At 36.0% G+C, this 19,577-nt stretch overlaps 1 protein-coding gene and 1 long non-coding RNA gene across 4 annotated transcripts; both read left to right on the forward strand.

The window, feature by feature from the left end:
* The first annotated feature begins 63 nt into the window (after positions 1-63).
* On the forward strand, positions 64-8,878 carry LOC127805945 (uncharacterized). Of its 3 annotated transcripts, none has more exons than XR_008024242.1 (5): positions 64-4,892; positions 4,974-5,106; positions 5,203-5,640; positions 5,956-6,051; positions 8,446-8,878. It is a non-coding gene; the product is annotated as an uncharacterized LOC127805945 (long non-coding RNA). The 3 variants fall into 3 exon arrangements; XR_008024241.1 differs by having other exon boundaries at positions 64-3,618; positions 3,708-4,892; positions 5,203-6,051; XR_008024240.1 differs by having other exon boundaries at positions 5,203-6,051.
* Positions 8,879-9,483: 605 nt separating this feature from the next.
* Positions 9,484-19,039, forward strand: LOC127806782 (cysteine--tRNA ligase 2, cytoplasmic). The gene is made up of 9 exons (XM_052344296.1): positions 9,484-9,785; positions 11,455-11,518; positions 13,773-13,934; positions 14,516-14,686; positions 14,764-15,045; positions 15,154-15,279; positions 17,843-18,073; positions 18,208-18,324; positions 18,421-19,039. Exons 1-9 carry the CDS (start codon positions 9,604-9,606, stop codon positions 18,706-18,708), a joined length of 1,623 nt encoding a protein of 540 aa, XP_052200256.1. The 5' UTR covers positions 9,484-9,603; the 3' UTR covers positions 18,709-19,039.
* Positions 19,040-19,577: the final 538 nt, after the last annotated feature.

Here is a 19,577-nt window from a genome sequence, read left to right on the forward strand (position 1 = left end):
TATATATAATAAAGTAAAATAATAAATTAAATTTAATCAAATATCATATAAATAGTTGTCTAAATTAAAAACCCTAAAAAGTAAAGAAAATCAAAGATTGAAGAGAAAGAAGCCAAGAGCAAGAGGCAAGTGCGATTGCCCATGGTCGAGCATGATTAACCTACATGCCAAACAAATTTAAATATTAATCGTGCTCTTTTTTTTGTGATTAAAGAAATTATAAATATTTTTGTGAGAGAGAGAGTGCGTGAGAGAAGATAAAAACCATGGATAGAAGGATATGAGTAGGAGATTTAATAAATCCTTTCAGGGAGTAGGGTGTTGATAGAATCGTATAGCTATGGCAATAATACCTAAGTGGGGGTGAATTGGGTTGTTTAAAATTTTGATATAAAACTTGAAAGTTTTCTAACTTAAGAAGGATAAAAATTTTGATGCAAGTTAAAGATGATTTAAGGATTGCAAATCACAATTTATGAAATGAAAAATAAACACAATTAAGTGACACAAGCGATATATAGTGGTTCGGCTTAAATAAGCCTAATTCACTATTTTAGTTCATCACTAAGGATTTTCAAACAAATTATTATAACCATTCTATCACACCAAATAGACCATTTAGCACCAAGCTAGGAAATTACAATTCTCTTGCTTAAGCAAGCAAACCCTCTAGCAAAGCTAGGTAAAAAATAACCTCCTACTTAAACACAAGTAGGTCCTCTAATTATGTGAGCTAAGAACACAATTTGAAATACAATAGAGAGATGTTTTAGAGTATGCACTCTTAGTTATATAATCAAGATCAAATGCAAGGCTAGAAATATAATTCTTTACAATTAAACATAACCCTTGAAATAAGGAGATTTAAAACACAAAAGAAGCACAATAATTGATGAGCACCTGGGAGCTTGTAGATTGATCACTTGGGTAACTTGAATTCTTCCTTTGACTTGTATCTATAGAGCCTTGAGAGCCCATACACAAATCATGCCATTGCAAGTGGAGAGACCACTTTAGAAGAGTGGAGAAACTAGTTGTTACAAACTATTTGCGATAAAAATTGTCGACAGTTTCTTTAAGCTTGTTGACAAGTTAATTATAAAATTAAACAACTGTCGACAATTTGAGCAAGGCTATCGACAAGTTCGAAAAACTGTCAACATCACTGATGCAGAGGATGTCGACATTTAAAAATCGAGGGCATGCATTTTACCTGTCGACAGTTTGATATAGGTTGTCAACAGTTTGGGTTTAAAAACATAGAAATGGTCGACAATTTAGATTTAATCTGTTGATTTCTTTACCCAAACAAAAGATATTGTTGACATATTCTTTGGAACTGTCGACATTATGCTTTTAGGATTCAAAAGAACTTTTGGATTTATGACTCATTTTTCTCCATTCTTTGAAATCTGATTTTGAAAACTCATTTGAGGAAAACATATAATTTCTATTCTTTAATGAGCTTCAAATAACCCACATTAAGGAAATTTTGTTTTAGATATTATTTTAATTTTTTAAAGATGAAAAATAATTTTTAGTTGAAACCAAAAGCATATATTAACTTATGCCATATGAACCATTTTGTTGTTCATCATCAAAATCGAAAACAAAGAAGCAAAATATCAGGTGTCTGATTGGTTCCTGAGAAAGTGAGTAGAGGTAACGTGCCACAACTAACCATCACAACTTCTAGGTGTTAAATCTTTGCCCATGATCAAGCACGATTAACCTGTTGTCGTTGTTGCCACCACTGTTGCCTCTATAAGCCTCCATCTGAGGTTGAACCATCGCCAGCTGCTACCTTATGTTGGCATTTTTTACCATTGCACATTGCCCATAACGTCTTTGCCTATAGTCACTGCACACACCTTTGTTGTGTTGTCGTCACTCGCTGCCACCTCCCACCCTTATCCCCGCTTTGGACACCCCCTGTTGTCACATGTCGCCGCCTCTCTGAAGCACTGTTCACTGTTGCCGCTCGTGCGTTGCATACCTTCCTCCGTTTCTGTTATCACTCATTGTCGCTTGCTGCTAGAAAGCACATATCGAGCTAGAGTTGGGCTCATCAAACTTTTGACGAGTCAACTCAAGCTTGGTTCACATGAATCTAGTTGGAGCTTGTCAAGCTAAGCCTAACCTCAGCGAGGCTCGACTTGACTCAACTCAATGTGATTGTAACCCTAAAGTCAAGCAGCAACCTAAGCAATAGTAGCAAGTAGCAATAGTAGCCAAGGGTAAGGGAATCAATCAGTTTTTAGTCTCGAACCAGATTAAGAATAGGTCAATGCATTTTGATGGACTAAGGACCGAATTGCATGGGGCTAGTTTGGAGCAAAATTTGAACACCCGTACTTGAAAGTCCTACTAAGTAGAATTCTTAATTTTTAATGGAGCTAGAATTAATAGTCACTTGCCAAATCAAGAAAAAAATTTATAAGTAAGAATAAATCCCTCATACTTAGGTGAAAATCCCCTCACTTAAGTGAGTAAATACACCAATAAAAAACACAACTTATAGAGCTTTGATTACAAGAGGTTAAATGAAAAATCCCTTCAATCAATCCTCCAACTTAGATAACACATTTTCTTTGACTTGAAAAATGCAATACTCTTGCAAGTGTTTCAAGATTTTTGTGTATTTTGAGGCTCTATAAATCACTTTATTTATGTAATTCAAAAACTAATTGCTAGAGAGAATGGAGAGAGAAAGAGAGACAACATCTTAGAGCTTCTTTAACAAGGATGTTGAGAAATTTGTGTTTTGATTTTATGAAAAAATAATTTTTGATAAATTTAAATAAGAAAATATATTTTCAGTAAATTTGGTTCATTGATGATATCTAAAATATTTTGAAGTACTCTTAACTTTGATGAATTTATAAACAAGTATGTTTTCAAATTAGTCAAGTATATGTTAAAAATAATTGATTATTTCATAAAGCATATTAGAGCCAATTGAGTAAACTCTTTGGAAAAATTGAGTAAAGCTTTTGAAAGCTCTTTGTGAAAATCCAATCAAGTATGCTTTGAATATAATTGAGTGATACTCAACTTATTTGATGATAATAGATTTGTCCGTGTTGAGGAACAAGTAGCTATATTTTTGCATACGATTGGGCATGATGAACGTAATCGAACTGAAAGCTTCACCTTCTTTAGATCTGGTCACACAATTAGTCATTACTTCCATGAAGTGTTGCGTGCTTGCCTTGGATTATATAGAGAAGTTGTTGTTAATGCCACCACTCTTAACTCACCTCACGAGAAGACAAATGTGAAGCCTTGGTATTCATACTTTCAGGTTAGATTTTCAAATTCCATTGCATTTCTAATTACATTGAGTACTTGTATTTCATTATCAATAAACTAAAAAAATGTTTTCCAAAGGATGCTGTGGGGGCCATAGATGGTACACACATTGCCGTGAATGTTAGACTAGAGGAACAAGCTAGGTACCACAATAGAAAACAAGTAATTTCTCAAAATGTTCTAGTAGCTTGCACTTTTGACATGAAATTTAGATACGTGCTTGCCGGTTGGGGGGATCGGCACATGACGGTAGATTGTTAAGGAACGCAATATTACGACAAGGACATAAGCTAACAGTACCTGTTGGTAAGTTGTATCCTCTAGCTACTTCACGTTTTGTGTTTTAGTTATAAAAGAGTTAAATATTAACCATGTTGTAAACTATTCTTTCATAGGTAAATATTATCTCACTGATGCCGGCTTTCCAATGGTTTCGGGATTTCTTACTCCTTACCGCAAGACTCGTTACCATCGTAGAGACATAGAGGGGCAACGTCCTGAAAATAGTAAAGAGTTGTTCAACTTTCGACATTCATCTCTTCGTAATGTCGTTGAGAGAACAATTGGTTTACTTAAAAGAAGATTCGCATACTTGCGGCATCAACCCTACCATGACATTGAAACACAAGCAAAGATAGTCCTTGCATGTTGTGCCATTCACAACTTCTTACGGACCGACGACGTCGAAGATGTTTGTGATGATGACTTAGACTTAAGTGACGATGAGGTTAACACTACTCATGTCGATGTAGCTGAAACTGAAACAATTAATGCTGACATAACTTTTGCAACTGAAGCAGCGTGGTCTAACAATAGGAATACAATTGCTGATTTAAGGTGGGCTGAGTATCACCACAATGATGATCTTGGAGTGGACTTCCTAGATTGAGTCTTCTTGTTTTATGCTTTCTTAACTATTTATAATCAAACATAAATAACTATATATTGTGTTGTACTTCTTACATATCGATGTAGACATATCTATATATTGTGTTGTACTTCAACATGTATATTGCATTAGTTTGTTCATGGATATTTGAGCTCAATATTATGTATGGTAAAGAGAACTTGTCTCCAATGATGTAGTGGATCAAATATTGTTTTTGTCCCTTTTTAGGCAATCAGGTGGAATCATTGTTTTGATTTGAAATATTGAAATCATGGCACATAATCAATAGTCTTCTACAAACCCATTTCTTGTGCCGAGAACTCCCAGTACTCCAAGAGTTGAGGACATCGATGTTAACTCTCCTACCGGGGATGTTAATGCGAAGCTCAAACATGTGAGGTGGAATGATGCTATGGATGGCTTCTTAATTACTTCCTTGGTTACCCAAGTGCTAACGGGTCACAAAAGAAGTGATAATGGCTTCTCAAGCCTCCAGGTGTCAAAAGCAGTTGATGCCGTTTTTGTAGGATCCAACGTTGTGGTGTTGGACAAAAATGTAAGGGCTCAGCTGAAGACATTAAAAAAAGAATATGCAAAAGCTCACCACTTGTTGAATCTGAGTGGTTTTGGGCTAGATCCCGAGACTGGACGTATAATGGCAGATCCGCTTGCTTGGGAGGAGTTGACAAAGGTAATTTATTATATACATCTTTCACGTTTTGCTTGATTTTTTTCCTAGTATATAGCACCCTTAACTAAAGTTGTTATACAGGGTAATCCTGAGTATGGAAGGTGGAAGACAAAGCTTTGTAGTCGATATGAGGATATGGAGATCATATTTGGAAATGACTCTGCCACTGGAGACCGCGCTGTTACCGGTTTTGACACTGTCTCCCCGGTGCCAGGTACTATATGTATTATAAAGTAGTAAATATTTTTTTATACAAAATGAGTGGCATATTATACTCTTGCTGATTATTTTCTCTTGTGCCTAAAACTAGTTGCTAACGAAAGTGTTAATGAGTTAGACTCCCCGACTGAGAATGCTAATCCAAGCTCTAGCAATACTCGTAAGCGTAAATCTGATGATGGTACGACAAAAGTTTGACGTAGACGTGCACACAATATGGATGACAATGTACTGGCTCTTTCACGCATTGCCAACTCTTCCACGAAGATTGCTAATGCTATGGAGATGCAAGCAACGTTGGACACGCTCAATCATATCAATTGGCCAATGGTTATGCAAAAATTGGAGTCTATGGACCTGGACGTTGATGATGTTGTAAAAATGATGGAGATGTTTCAAGCAGAAGAAGGTTTGGCAAGAGTCTTCCATCTGATGAAAGATGTACGATACATGCGTGCGTTGGTGTTCAAGAAGCTTGGACGTAACCCGCTCCCACATCGTCATCCCCCACCATCATAGTTTATCTTGGGTTGGTACTTGTAATTTTTGTATGTAATGCTTGTGGAAAACTAGGTCCACTTAAATTTTATGACGGTATGCTAATTTGTAACTTCTGTAGCCCACTATCTTTTGCATATAACGTGGGTTCACTCCTTTTGCTTATCAGGCATTGTATAGTACATGCTTGTAATAGTTTTGTCACTATAGTCAGTCTTGTATTTTGGTGAAGAAATGGGTCCGTCTAAATGTGAAACAACTCTTTGTATGGAGGCATAATCTATGTTTTGGCTTTTCGTAATTAATGTATAAGTGGTGGAGATTGAGAATAGGTGCTTCCATGCAGTGGGTTCTTCAGGCATTAGGAGGCTGGGAAGATGAACTTGCCTATTGTCAGAAGCTTCTTGAAGATGACATTTTCAACAATTCTGCTTGGAATCAGGTATGAACAAAAGTCTCAGCATCTGGTAGTTACAATATGCTGTCAAAACGGATTCATTCATAACATTTCAGTTTATTTTCGATTATTTCTATTTGCTTTCTTCTCCATGTTCCTGAATTGTTCTTAAATTTAGCTGAAAAGTTATGACTAATTCTGGCTTCTGAACGTGCTTGAATTATTCATCAACAAATTTGAATTGAATTCCAACCTTCATATGGTAACAAGACAGTTTACATGCTTATCTATCTGTTTCTTCTCAAGCAAACTAATGCAGGACCAAATTCTTTAATTTATTAGTGTTTTCATTTTTCTTATTTGATTAGCTTTTGGTTATTATTTATATTATTAGCTTTAATAAGTAGTCATGTGTCTACCATGTGACTTTTAATATGGATGGGTAGCTAAGATTAGGAGGATTCCTTTCTGATCAACAACTAGGATTTATCCCTCCTGTAACCCTAGTAAAATAGTCTTTAGGACACTTGTAGCTAGCCACTTTTATTCTATTTCAACATTTGAAGTTTTCCCAAACCCTAAGTTTCATATTATTGTTCCAGCTTTGATCTCACACTGTTTTAAGCCCACTTATTTTGTTTCTTCCTCTCACACAATGTTACAAACAATGATCAATATTTCCCTAGATTATCAGTCCCCTGGCTTGAGAGTTTTGTGCTAAATTGCACAAGGCATCCGAGAGAAAAAAGGTAAGGAAAGACATTAAAATAAAAATTCTTTATGCATGTGAAGCTTTTAAATGAACATAATGATTAGAAAGCAATGCAGAGATGAAAATTCCTGAAGTAGTTAGTTTAGTTGGTGAGGAAGCAGAGAGCACAGATGGTGTTGACATGATGAGTGGTTGCCATAGGTAGTAGTGCTTAGGGGATACATGATTCATCAGTCTCTGTTTTTTGATGGCTTTGTCCATTCTTGGACGGCTTTTAAGAACTGGTGATGATTAACAATTGAATGAAATAACTTATGGAGGCACAGCTTAGTGATAGTGGCAGGAGCTTAACTTTCTTATAATATTTTCTGCGCAAAGAGAATTAGATGACACAGAACAAAGACTGAAATGAGAGAAACAAGTTTGTCTATCCAAAGCTAAAAAGTATAGGATAAGAAAATCAAATAAATTGTTCTGTAAGAGAGATGCACAGAAATCTGAATGGGAAATGAGAGCATGAGTGAGATGAAGTTGATTACTTCTGCCTGTTTCTTTTTATGGGAAAACTACAAGCCCATATGGTTATGGTTCCAAAAACTATTTCATGGTTTCAAAACCAAAAAAAATATCAAGAAAATACATTTGCTGAACTAATTCTAGAAACTGTTTTTACATAATTGTTCTCAAGATACCCTAGTTTTAAGGCAACAACAAAAAGATATTTTAGTTGGTTCCAAAAATAGTTATATTAAGCAAATGATTTTATATGAAAACAAAGGAGTTTTCAAAAATTTCAAAACTTTTGATTCCAAAATAGAAAACATAGAAACCATAACCAAATGAGGCTTATAAATTTCTTAATGGGAGGGCTCTACACTTGGTTGTCAGATACATCAACAAAGTCAGTTTAATTTATTATGTTTTCTTCCCCCATTTTTCCCTGACAGAATAGATAAAGGACTGTCATGGTCCACCCTTCAACCTACACCATGCTGCACGGTCCTGGAAGCAAATTGTCTCAGTGGTTCATGGGTGAAGTACTTTTTCGTATAATTGCTCATCAATGATTCAATAAATGGTGTTTCCAGGGATTGTTGTTGGACTCCTTGTTTGGATGAAATTATGAAGGTGACCAAAAGGAAGCGAGGTCTGGATATATTATTGCTAGACTTTTAAGATAAATTATTCTGTTTAATTCACTGAATAAGGATTGAAGCTTCTTCATCTTGGTAAACTATCTTGAATCTCAATCTTAATGTGTCTCTGACCAATTAAACAAGTCAGAAAATTCCAAGAATGCTCACCCTTACCAAATTTAATAACAAATTTCTGTCCTTCACAAGGTCTCTGGAGAACTTCTGCAAAACCAAAGGTTTGTCCAAAGTTAAATCTTTGGGTTTAAATAAATCAAAAATCACACTGTCATGTGTTTCTTGAGCTTGCTAAACATACAAAATTCAATTGTAAATGAGATATTGATGGCCAGAATCCATACTTGCAAGATGCTACAGTTGCTTCTTTGCTAAAAAAAATGATTCTGTGCTGATTACACTGTTCCTAGCTTTAAATCTCATACAGTAACAATCTGACTGATCAAGACAGTTTTTATCCTACTCCCCTTAAAAATTCCAGAGAGAACCTAGACTCAATTAATATCATGTAATGGCATATTTTTGCCTTCATGGAATTCCTAGCTAACCTGTATTTGCTTTCTCATTTGGTAACAGCTCATTTGGACACTAAGGAGGGACCAAAGTATGTCAAACTTGAAGGTTTTGCATTCAAGAAGCAACTATATCTTTGCTCTAAACACGCTTTTGGATCTTCTCTGTCATGGTTTTAAACCAGGCCAAGAGTTCAAAGATGCTGTAGAGACTTTTGATTCCAATGTCAGACTGATCAGATTCAGATTTGGCAAAAACAGTTTGTTCTCTCTTGGAGCATGTTGATCCAATGTGATGCAAGAAAACTCTTTCTTTACAATCAGTTTAGCATGGTAGAACCTTTGCTAGATGCTATAAAGTATTGATAATCAACTCAAAGTTCCGACTGTTATCTTCTCCATTTCCATTTCATTGTGACTGCTTTTGAATTGGTTATATACATGTAGTATAGAGTACGTGGATCTTATGCAACCAAATGCTTCAGAAATCATTTTGAAGGTCCTTAATGTTCATTAGGAATATGGCTCTTTGCATTCTTTTTGATGAATTATTGTCACAGTTACTCTGTAATCCCAAAGCAAAAATGCTTCCAGCACTAAAAAAGTAAGCAATTTGTCTTAAATTCCACCCTTGCAAATTAATAAGTTTGGAAAACAACTTTTTTTTTTTAATTTTGTGGATTTATTTTTTTGGAGAAATGATTTTTAGTTAACTTAAAATACGTTATTATTTTGATTTTTTTTGTATAGCATTCAGTATTTTCAATACATTTTCACCATTGAATTTCATAGAAAATGTTTCATTTTCCATGGAAAATAATGCCTATCAAACATGGAATGCAAGGAAAATGATTAAATTCTATGGAAAATATTACCAATCAAATATCAAAAGATAGAAAATAATATTATTTTCTAGATAAAAAATTATAATAATCAAACAGCTTAAACTTTCAATTTCTAAAATTTAAACTTTCAATTTCTAAAAATTCATTTTTTCTAGAATTCATTTTCTTTCCACTCAAATTTCACCCAAAATCAATGAGCATCATAATTTATAAATAAAAAGCTGCGTTGTACTTTTACTATCTAGAAACCCAAAAAAAAAAAAAAAAAAAAACGGAAGGCTGCGTGACTGCGACGCTAGTTACGCGACCTTAGAGCTGGTCTTAGGGTTTCTGCAAAATTTGGCCGCCGAGAGGCAGAGGGTCGATCGATCCCAAGAATGGCGAATGAGAAAGAGAAAGAGCACGAGTTGCAACTGTATAACAGCATGACGAAGCAGAAGGAAATTTTCAAACCGAAAGTCGCCGGCAAGGTCGGAATGTACGTCTGCGGCGTCACTGCCTACGACTACAGCCACATCGGCCACGCTCGCGCCTACGTCGCCTTCGATGTGCTCTACAGGTTCATAATCTCTATCTTGAATATCCTCAATTTGAGTTTCTCTGACTTGCAATTGATTAGCAGCGCCGGACTGTGTATATGAATTCTACCGTCTATTTTCGTTTTACTTTAATTGGCTAGGAATTGAAACAAAATGGATTTTTAGGCTTTACGTTTTGGCTATTGATTGAAGTACTGCTAATCTGTAATGTTTTACTGCCTCATTTGCGTTTTAAATTTCTGGAAGGGAAGTAGAATGAAAGGGGGATCAAATGTTGTACTTACATCCTAATTAACTATTGAACTCGAAATAGATAATTTGTTTATTTTTTCACCCCATTAAACAAGAGAAAGGAATTTAGCATCCTGCATTTCATCTTCTTTCCGAGATTGAAATAGGGAACTAATTTGGAGACTCTTTGAGTTATTTCTTGAGTCATGGTGTTGCAAGGGATGGGAATTCTGTTGGCATTTTTGACATGGGTTTTTGAGAATTCAAATAAGGAAAAGATGCTGAGAATCCCGGTTTGCAGTGTTTAGCATTGATGTCCAGACACCAGTAACATTTTATTGATCTTGCTCCTTTATCTATGTAGCGGTGTTTTTCATAGGGATTATGCCACGTACTTCTCCAGTAGTATTAACACTCCCTGGCCTGTACTCTGGAACTCTTCTATCTACAGTTACTTGCTTTTGCCACTTACATTGCTTTGCATTTCAGAAAAAACTTTCATGGGAATTTACTTTGTGTTAAATTAGGAGCACTTAGAATTAGATTATTTCGACTGAATTTACTGCCTCACAAGTGCACACTCACAGTTCGAACAACTAAAGAGATCAAATCAAAATAAATGAAAACAGAATGTAAATTGACAGAAATTAAATCAAACCACAGAAGAACACAAAGCCTTTATCCTGGTTCAGATTGCCCCTTAGGACAATCCTACATCCAGCCTCTAAAGCCTCCCGAGAGCAGCCTCCCTTTGATTATCAGAATGTAATCAGTACAATCCCTCATGATTGCAAGCCTTCAAGATTACAAAGACTGTTATATCACACAGCCTTTTCTCTATTACTTTCTTGTGAGAATGATACATCGTCTATGCCTAGACCTCTGTCCTATTTATAGAAAATAGGGCGGTAACTTCTAGGAACCTTATAACGGGTATAGACATTTCCAATTTTAACCCCCCAACTTAATTATATTTACAAGTTGGTGACTGCCTATATATACCCTCTAAATTCCGATGCATCCTTACTACCAATATGCTGGATTACTCGAGACAAAACTCTTAACATTTTGTTATACTAAAAGTATATTGAAATCTATTGGCTACACTGGCTGTGTTTGCTATTCTGAACACATATACAAGCATTTTCTTCATTGCTTTAAGACAAGTTAGAATCTACAGTTTCCAAAACCGTGAAATTATGAAATGAGGCTTCATATGGGTACCTTTCAACATTCATCTTTTTACTTGTGATGCTGCTATTGTCTTAGTGAGCTGTATAACAATTTACTTCCAAAAAGCAAGTGTGATAGAATCAAATATTGAAGTAATAAATGTCTATTGACTTAAATAAAACTTGATGTTTTGAGGATTGGGACATAAATATGTATTTTTAAATGATTTTATTTCATTTTGGGATTCTCAATCTTAATCAAGCTTCTTTAAGTTGGATATTGTAGGTATCTGCTGCACTTAGGCTATGATGTCAACTATGTAAGGAATTTCACTGATGTTGATGACAAGGTGAGATTTCAAACATTTTTCTATTAAGCCCATTTTATGCTCTTATTGTCAAAATCATGTTTTGGAGATTCAATGATTTAATCAGTTATGGAGTTGTGTTACAGCTGGAGAATTTTATTGTCTTCATATTATTTAGTGTTAGATCTGGGCCTTGTGTACTAACCTTATTCACATAGTGCAAACTGTCATTCTTGATCATATCTTATTGCTTTGCATTTCCCATTAAAAAAAACGTCTTTGTGCTGTGCGTGTGGGATTTTGAAACTGAAGGCCTAACTTACTCTCAAACCCATTTAATTTGATTGAGATAAAAAATATTAAATAATGTATGAAAAACTGAGGTTCAAGCCTTGGCAAATGACTATTGAGCTGCTTGATGAGATTAGGGGCAACATCTGCTGAAAGAGCAGCATCATCTGCTCAAATGCACAAATATCTAGGTGAAAACATAGCTGTTGGGTTAATGGCAGCTAGGTGCTGCTAAGGGTTTAGGGGTTCTCAAATGGGTTTAAGGCTAGAGAAAAATTCATAAAATGGAAAACACAACCTAGGCCATGTAACAAAAATGTGGGACAAAAGTTTGAGTAAAGTTAACTTAAAAGAAGGTGAAAAGGTAAATCAGTGGGCTTGTTTTAGGTCATTTTGGCTGATTTTAGGTATGAGGTTCTTATCTTTGGGAGGAAAATTCCTTAAAAAATTGAAAAAACATTCATTGAGGCTGGACAAAGTTGCTTGCTGTCAGAATTTTAAATTGAACAAAAGTTGGGTGAGGGGGTTAACTGACAGTGTTCAGTTTAAAGGAAGAAGAAGGTACTTTCTTGCTTTAGCTGAAATGAGGTAAACTGAAATGAAGCACATGGATTTTTCTTTTTGGGAAAATATCTTCAAACAAGTTGTCAAAAAATGTGGTATAGTTCAAATCAAACAAAATCTGTATTAAACTTGAACTAGGTGTATGCCAAAGGAAGTTTAGTGGGCTGGATAGAACCGGCCATCAAAATGGGCCTTTGTACGGGTGCAAACTATTTCTGAAGAATCCAAAAAAGAGTAAATATTTTTCTAACAGCATAGGGGATGCCGGGTCAAAAGTTTTGCAAACACAAATGGTTAATGTCATGAATCGAAGGGATTTCATGGCTGTTGGCAGCAAAATCTGCTGCTGGCAAAGTTTGCTCCAACAGCCATTTGAAGGGCGTTTTAGTCCATTTAGAGGTGCTGGAGAAATTGGGAAAAATGAGAAAATATTTTTTAAATTTATGTAGAATACGGCGGTTAAATATTGTAAGGTTGTGTATGACAACGACCCTCTCCTGTTGTAAAGCGGGGAGTCTCATGCACTAGGCATGCCCTATGGTGTTAAAATATAAAACAATTCTGAAGATCTGAAGGGGGCTGTCACGTGCCAACTTAATGCACTGTACACGTGAATAAGGGAGGTAGTTATAGGCTGATATGTTTGTACTTAGAGCATGCTGTGTGTGATTGTACTTTGGCGGTTATGACTTCAGGTGGGAAAGTACTTCCATGGACTTGGGGAGATCGGTATAAATATAAACTGATCACACCCTTGGAAGGCACGAGAAGATTCATTAATTCAATTCTGAATTTCTCCCTCCCAAATTCTTTCAATTCTGTGTGTGTGTGTGTGTGTGCCATTCCTTCTTTCTACCCCTATTCTACAGAATTCTCTCGAGAATTCTAGTCAGATCGCTAAGATCTGACAGGCTGAACTAGGGCTTCTCTGTGGCTAGAAGCAACATCTTTTGCCACTGAAAGGGCCTCTTATAGCAGCTGCCTTGCTGGGGTATTTTGTCCATCTACAAATGTTAGAAAAGTCTTATAAATGGTGAAACACACTTCAATATTTACCATGTATAAGTGGTCAATTTCATAAACTTGAAAATCAGTAAGGGCATGAACTCTGAGCTTAACCGTGGTTAGTCATGTATTATTTCTTAAGAGCTCAATGTCCAAATGAAAATCTGAACCTTGAATGAGTTTGAAATGATTGTTGGAAATGGAAATGGAATGTTTTAAATGTTGTTGAGTTGGATTTAAATGGTTTATAAAAAATATTTGACCTTCTTGTACCTAGGGGTCATTACATTATTCCTTATTAGGATATTTAAGGATGCTTGCTTACAGTAACTACTAGTGATTATTACCATCTTAAGTGTATAATGATATGAGTTCATAAATGAAAGCAAGTAATTATATATATGATTAGTACAATTTAATGCTTGGACTTTGGCAGATCATTCGCAGAGCAAATGAACTTGGGGAGGATCCATTAGTTTTGAGTGGCCGGTATTGCCAAGAATATCTTGATGATATGGTTGATCTTCAGTGCCTTCCTCCTACGCATCAGCCACGTGTATCTGAACACATGGACCAAATCAGGAATATGATAGCACAGGTGCCTTTTCTTCCTGTCGTCTTTTATTGTTAGGATCTGTTGGACAGCCAAGCTGTACTTTCTACACATGCCCACAGGTGTGCCCCTATGTACATTCTATATACCACGTGAGGAAACACCTACTTGCAGTCATAGACATATTTGACATGCTAATATGATACAATTATATTATAAATGCTTTGAAAAATTGTTCTTGTAATGGTTTTTGTAACATTTATATTTTTCTTTAGTTCAATATGCATTGTAGAATTCTTAAAAGAAATGTGAAGATGAATTAGTGTAATTTTTGTTTTCGTGTTTCTCTGTTTATTAATCGAACATTAACTAATGTTTGTATTGAATTTTGGAAGTGTGGGGATGGTGAACCAAGGAAATGTTTGTTATGGTACTACAGTTTAGTTGCATACTGTACCATCTGAAGTTGATGCATTTCTTGCTATGAGTTCTGTGATTTTCTAAGAGGGATGGTACAGTACTACAGTTTTAGTTGATAACTAGTCAAGGCATGAATGACTTTTCTCCTGTGTGATGACTCTGAACATTCTTTTGTTTTCTGAATAGTCTGCTGGTGTCTCCTGCAGATTATCAGTAATGGTCGTGCCTATGAAGTGGATGGGGATGTGTACTTTTCTGTTGATGGATTCCCGAATTATGGCCAGTTGTCTGGGCGGAAGCTGGAGGACAATAGAGCTGGTGAACGGGTTGCTGTTGATACAAGGAAAAAAAATCCTGCTGACTTTGCATTGTGGAAGGTAAAATTCTTTTACTTTTGTCCTATATTGTTATTTTTTTGACTCCTATGGTTCCCTAGATTTTTTCTTAATGTTAGGCTGCAAAGCCTGATGAGCCAAGCTGGGACAGCCCTTGGGGTCCTGGAAGACCTGGATGGCATATAGAATGCAGTGCTATGAGTGCCCATTATCTTACCCATTCATTTGACATTCATGGTGGTGGAATGGATTTAATCTTCCCGCACCACGAGAATGAACTTGCCCAAAGCTGTGCTGCCTGCTCAGAGAGCCATGTGAGTTACTGGGTGCATAATGGGTTTGTCACGGCAAATGATGAGAAAATGTCAAAATCGCTTGGGAATTTTTTCACTATTCGTGAGGTAAAAAATTTGATTTTGTATAATTGATATCCTTCTATGATTTATGTTGCAACCTATCATGATGAGTTTTGCAAATTTTCACAGTTTCTTTTTTCCTGTCTCCCATAGGTCACCAAACTGTACCATCCCTTGGCCTTGAGGCATTTTTTGATGGGCACACACTACAGATCTCCTGTCAACTACTCAATTTCTCAGATAGAAATTGCATCAGAGGCCATTTTCTACATATATCAGGTAGAAACCAAGAAGCCTATCTTACCCTTGAAAAGGAACAATAGTCCTCTGATAAGTCCTAGGGGTGGAACAAAATTTATGTTTTGCTTTCATTCTGAAGGATAAAATGGTTATGTTGCAGTCGAGTTTGGAATGTGTTGGTAGCACAATATTTTTATGTTATGATTTTTTAATTGAAGCATGCCAAAGCATAAAAAGATGCACGGAAAGGCCCTCAAACTAAAAGTTGCTTAAATGATGCTTTATTGTTATATGTTTTCAAGGAAAGAAATGTAGGAGGCCTTACACTGCTACTAAAATCATATCACTCGAGTTCAGTCAAGCTTGATTTATTTGATAATACTTGTCAATTTCTTTTCACATTAACTTATATCTGTTTCATTTGGATTGAAGCCATGAATTCAATGCATATTCATTTAACATGAAGTCTGATCTAATTTCTGTTCTCAAACTTTTTCAATCATTCAAGTTACTTTGGTTATTTTCTATCTGTTTCCATATTATTTGTGTTCCCTTGTTAATTGAAGCAACTCAGTAAATTGGAGTTTTGATCCATTGTCCTAGGTTGCATACAAATGGGAGAAAATTAGCAATTTGGGGTTAGAAATTACTTCATTGATGGTTGCCAAAATATTTAGGGTGGGCACAGGCTAAGCTGGGTGTGTTCTGCGTATAGTTGTCCAAGCCCTATGCCCAATCCCAATCCTGGATGGGCCTAATTTTGATTTCAACTGCCGTCCACTAGAAAAAGTCAAATTTCAAAGTGCCCCCCGGGAAAAAAAAAAAAACTCTCAATTTATCTTGTAAAAATATATTTATAAAGTTTAATAATTATTTTAGGGGTTTTAGTTTTTTTTTAATTTCTTTCATTTACATGAAGTGCAAATCTTTGGTATTTTTTTTTTCCTAAAAGAAATAACTTTTCATGATTTTATATTGTAACTAGAAAATAGTGAGATAAATAAACAAATTATATAATGATGTTTATAGTGTACCAATACATAGATTAATGATGGGCTGGGCAGCCTAGGTTGGCATTTGGAAAGTCATTCCAACATCCTACATGTCTAACCAGGTCTAAGGTTTTGTTCAAGCCTGCTACCAGAAGATTCTGCATCTTCTGAGACCCTAATAAACATGGACAGGCTTGAGGGAGAAAGAAAGGACAAAAAGGGGAAAAAGTTATTTTATGTATGGTAGTGCGACCAAAGTAGGAAACTGAAATATGGTATGGGTTTCGTAGAATTTCTTACATTTGGATTCCCACATTTATTTGGTTAGGTGAAAACTAAAAACTAGATACCTTAAGTGTAAGGTTCCACCTTAAATACCAAAATAATTAAGTTTTGATACCACAATGCAAGGTTCTGTCTTAAATATTGTCATAATTAAGCTCTGTTAGAGTATTCCGAAGCTTTCCCTTTGATTCTCTCAACTCAAATGACTCACTCACACACTTAAGTACACACCAATATTCAAAACATACAAAACAGATATCAAAAAACACAGCAAGAACACACAGAGATATCCTGGTTCGGTCTTGGAAACAAGACCTACATCCAGACTGCTTAGCACCTCTTCAATCCATTATCTTGAAACATCCATAGGATGATCACAACGAGAACTGGAATCCCCCTCGCCCATATACACTGAAAGCTATTAGGATTCTAGAGAATACAAGCTATTCCTAGCCACTCCCTACCTCTTGCACTCAATCCCAAAATACAAGATAGAAACCGGAAACTATCCTTTCCGAAATAGGCACACTAAGCTCTGCCCTTACTCCTATCCCACGACCCCTATTTATAAGATATAGGGGCGTGGGTTACAGGATATAATTGACTGCCCAACTGACTGAACTAACTTAATTGGTCAGCTGCCCCTTCTAGAAAAGAGATTAATTCTAACACTACAACAGAAATGAACCATGTAGCAATACAATAATACTTGTTTACATTTAATCTAATCTAATACAAATGACACAACAAGCTCTAATACCATAACATAAGGTCTCATCTTAAATAATGTTATAATGAAGTTCTGAAATCACAATGTAAGGCAACTGCCTTAAGTATCCTTAAACCACCCTAAGAAATTTTCTTTTATTTGATTTTTTTAATACCATTTAGTTTCCAAACATTCTCATGTCTTGGCCAAATACTATCCTTCTCGGATAATGGTATAATAGAAAAGTAGTTGGGAGCCTGTGGTTTCCTCTATTCAGCCATGGATGCATACTCGGGAGGAGGACAGACTAGTGGCCTAGAATGACAACATTATCAAAAAAAATTGCCTAGAATGACAAATTTGTCCATGCTATTTGGGAATCTTATAGATTTATATTTTATGTAGTGGCATAATAAAAAATTTAATTTTATGGAAATGGCATGATAATTGGATGTTTGCTTTGCTTTCTTTTTCCTTTTTCTCTAGTTGCTGAGAATCTGATTTATTACATTTTTTCGTGCTCTTTTTTCTTATTTATTTATTTTACTTTGGATCTCCCTGCTCTTCCTGCATTCCTTATAGAAGACAACTAATTTCTATGTCTGTTGGTTGATAGACCTTGCAAGATTGTAATGAAGCCATATCACGATTTCAAGATCAAAACCTGAAGGGTGCTGAACCAAATGGCAAGTTACCAGGAATTACCCCTTCTGCAAAAGACTGCATTGGTAAACTACGTAGTGATTTTGAAACAAGGCTGTCCGATGATTTGCACACACCTTCTATATTGAATGCGTCTCTTCAGGAGGCCTTGAGATTCATCAACAGTTCCACGAACCAGCTGAAGGTATATAGATTTCGGAATTAGTGCAATTTCTGTCTGTTTCCCCACTTTGTATGCATGCATATGTTCCCAGTGTGCTCTGTGTACATTTATGGCCAAGTTATTTTTAAAAGGGTTTGTTGGTTGATATTTACCAGAAGAAGCAACAGAGGAAACAACAATTATCCGTGGTTCAGTCCCTCATTGAACTAGAGGAAGTCATCAGGGAGGTGTTGAGTGTCCTTGGGTTGTTGTCTGCGTTAACTTACTCTGAGGTATTGCAATATTTAGAAATGTCTTCTGCATTATCATTGACAAAATATTTGCTGATGATAAGCTTGATAACGAATTTGGCATGATTTATTTGACAGGTTTTGCAGCAATTGAAAGATAAAGCATTAAAGAGAGCAGAGTTGAAAGAAGATGACATCTTACGTTTAATTGAAGAAAGAGCATTGGCAAGAAAGAACAAAGATTTCAATAGGGGCGATGTGATAAGGAGCGACCTTGCCGCCAAAGGCATCGCTTTAATGGACGTGGGCAACCAAACAATGTGGAGGCCATCCATACCACCTGTTCAAGAAGAGCAACCCGTCCAGAAAGAGCAGCCTTCTGGGCCTGGTAAACAAGACCAAGCTGCGCCGCCTGTTTCAACTTGATGGTAGCCCATTCCATTTTGCCCCCATTTATATGATACATAAGTTATCTTAACCATTAGAAATTATAAATGATGGGATGTGTCATGTATACAACAATTGAAGGTGTAGCATTTGAAACTTACAACCACCCTCGCTGGTTTTGAAACAACCCTTGGGTTGGGATTTGTCAGTTGGCCATGGGCCAGCAAATACAATGACGAAGCTGAAAAATAATGTTTCATTGTTAATCTTATAGGTCTTGAGTAGCAAAGAGATTGGTCGATGGAATAGTGGTACCAACACCTGAGCATCCAGGAACTGAATTTTTGACTAACTTTGCAGTTATTTGTGATGTCTTCCTCCTAGTTACTGCAAATTCAGGGCACAAAGAAAATGGTGCATGACTGGGGATGCCAAGTCACTGGTTCTTTTAAATGATAATGTTTCATTGTTTATGCGGCAGTAGTTACGGTTAATCCAATACCTAAAAGGGTGCCTTTTGTTTTGGCATTTTCTGTTTTTTTTTTTTTTTTTTTGGGTGGGGAGTGGTTTAGATAAAGTTCCTGCTGGGTTGGGTTTGGTTTGGTTTGGTTTGGGTGTGTTTTATCACATGAAGAGTTGGGGTTGGGGTGGGTGGAAGAAATGTTTCCCAGCAGGCTGCAGCGATGGCGTGGAATTGACGAAAAGAAATGTATGTGGGCCAATGCCACTTCCCGACTTCTATGAAACATCTGCAATTTGGTTAAGAAAAACATATCTTTTCAAATCACTCAAATTTCAAAGCAAGCCCAGGAATTCTGTAAGATAGGGATAGCCCACTTTGAATAACATAAAAATGCATGGCATGGACTCAGAAGCTGCCAACCCTAAAGAATATTATATATATATAT

Source organism: Diospyros lotus, chromosome 7 (genome assembly GCF_014633365.1).
Source record: "Diospyros lotus cultivar Yz01 chromosome 7, ASM1463336v1, whole genome shotgun sequence".
Taxonomy (NCBI): domain Eukaryota; kingdom Viridiplantae; phylum Streptophyta; class Magnoliopsida; order Ericales; family Ebenaceae; genus Diospyros; species Diospyros lotus.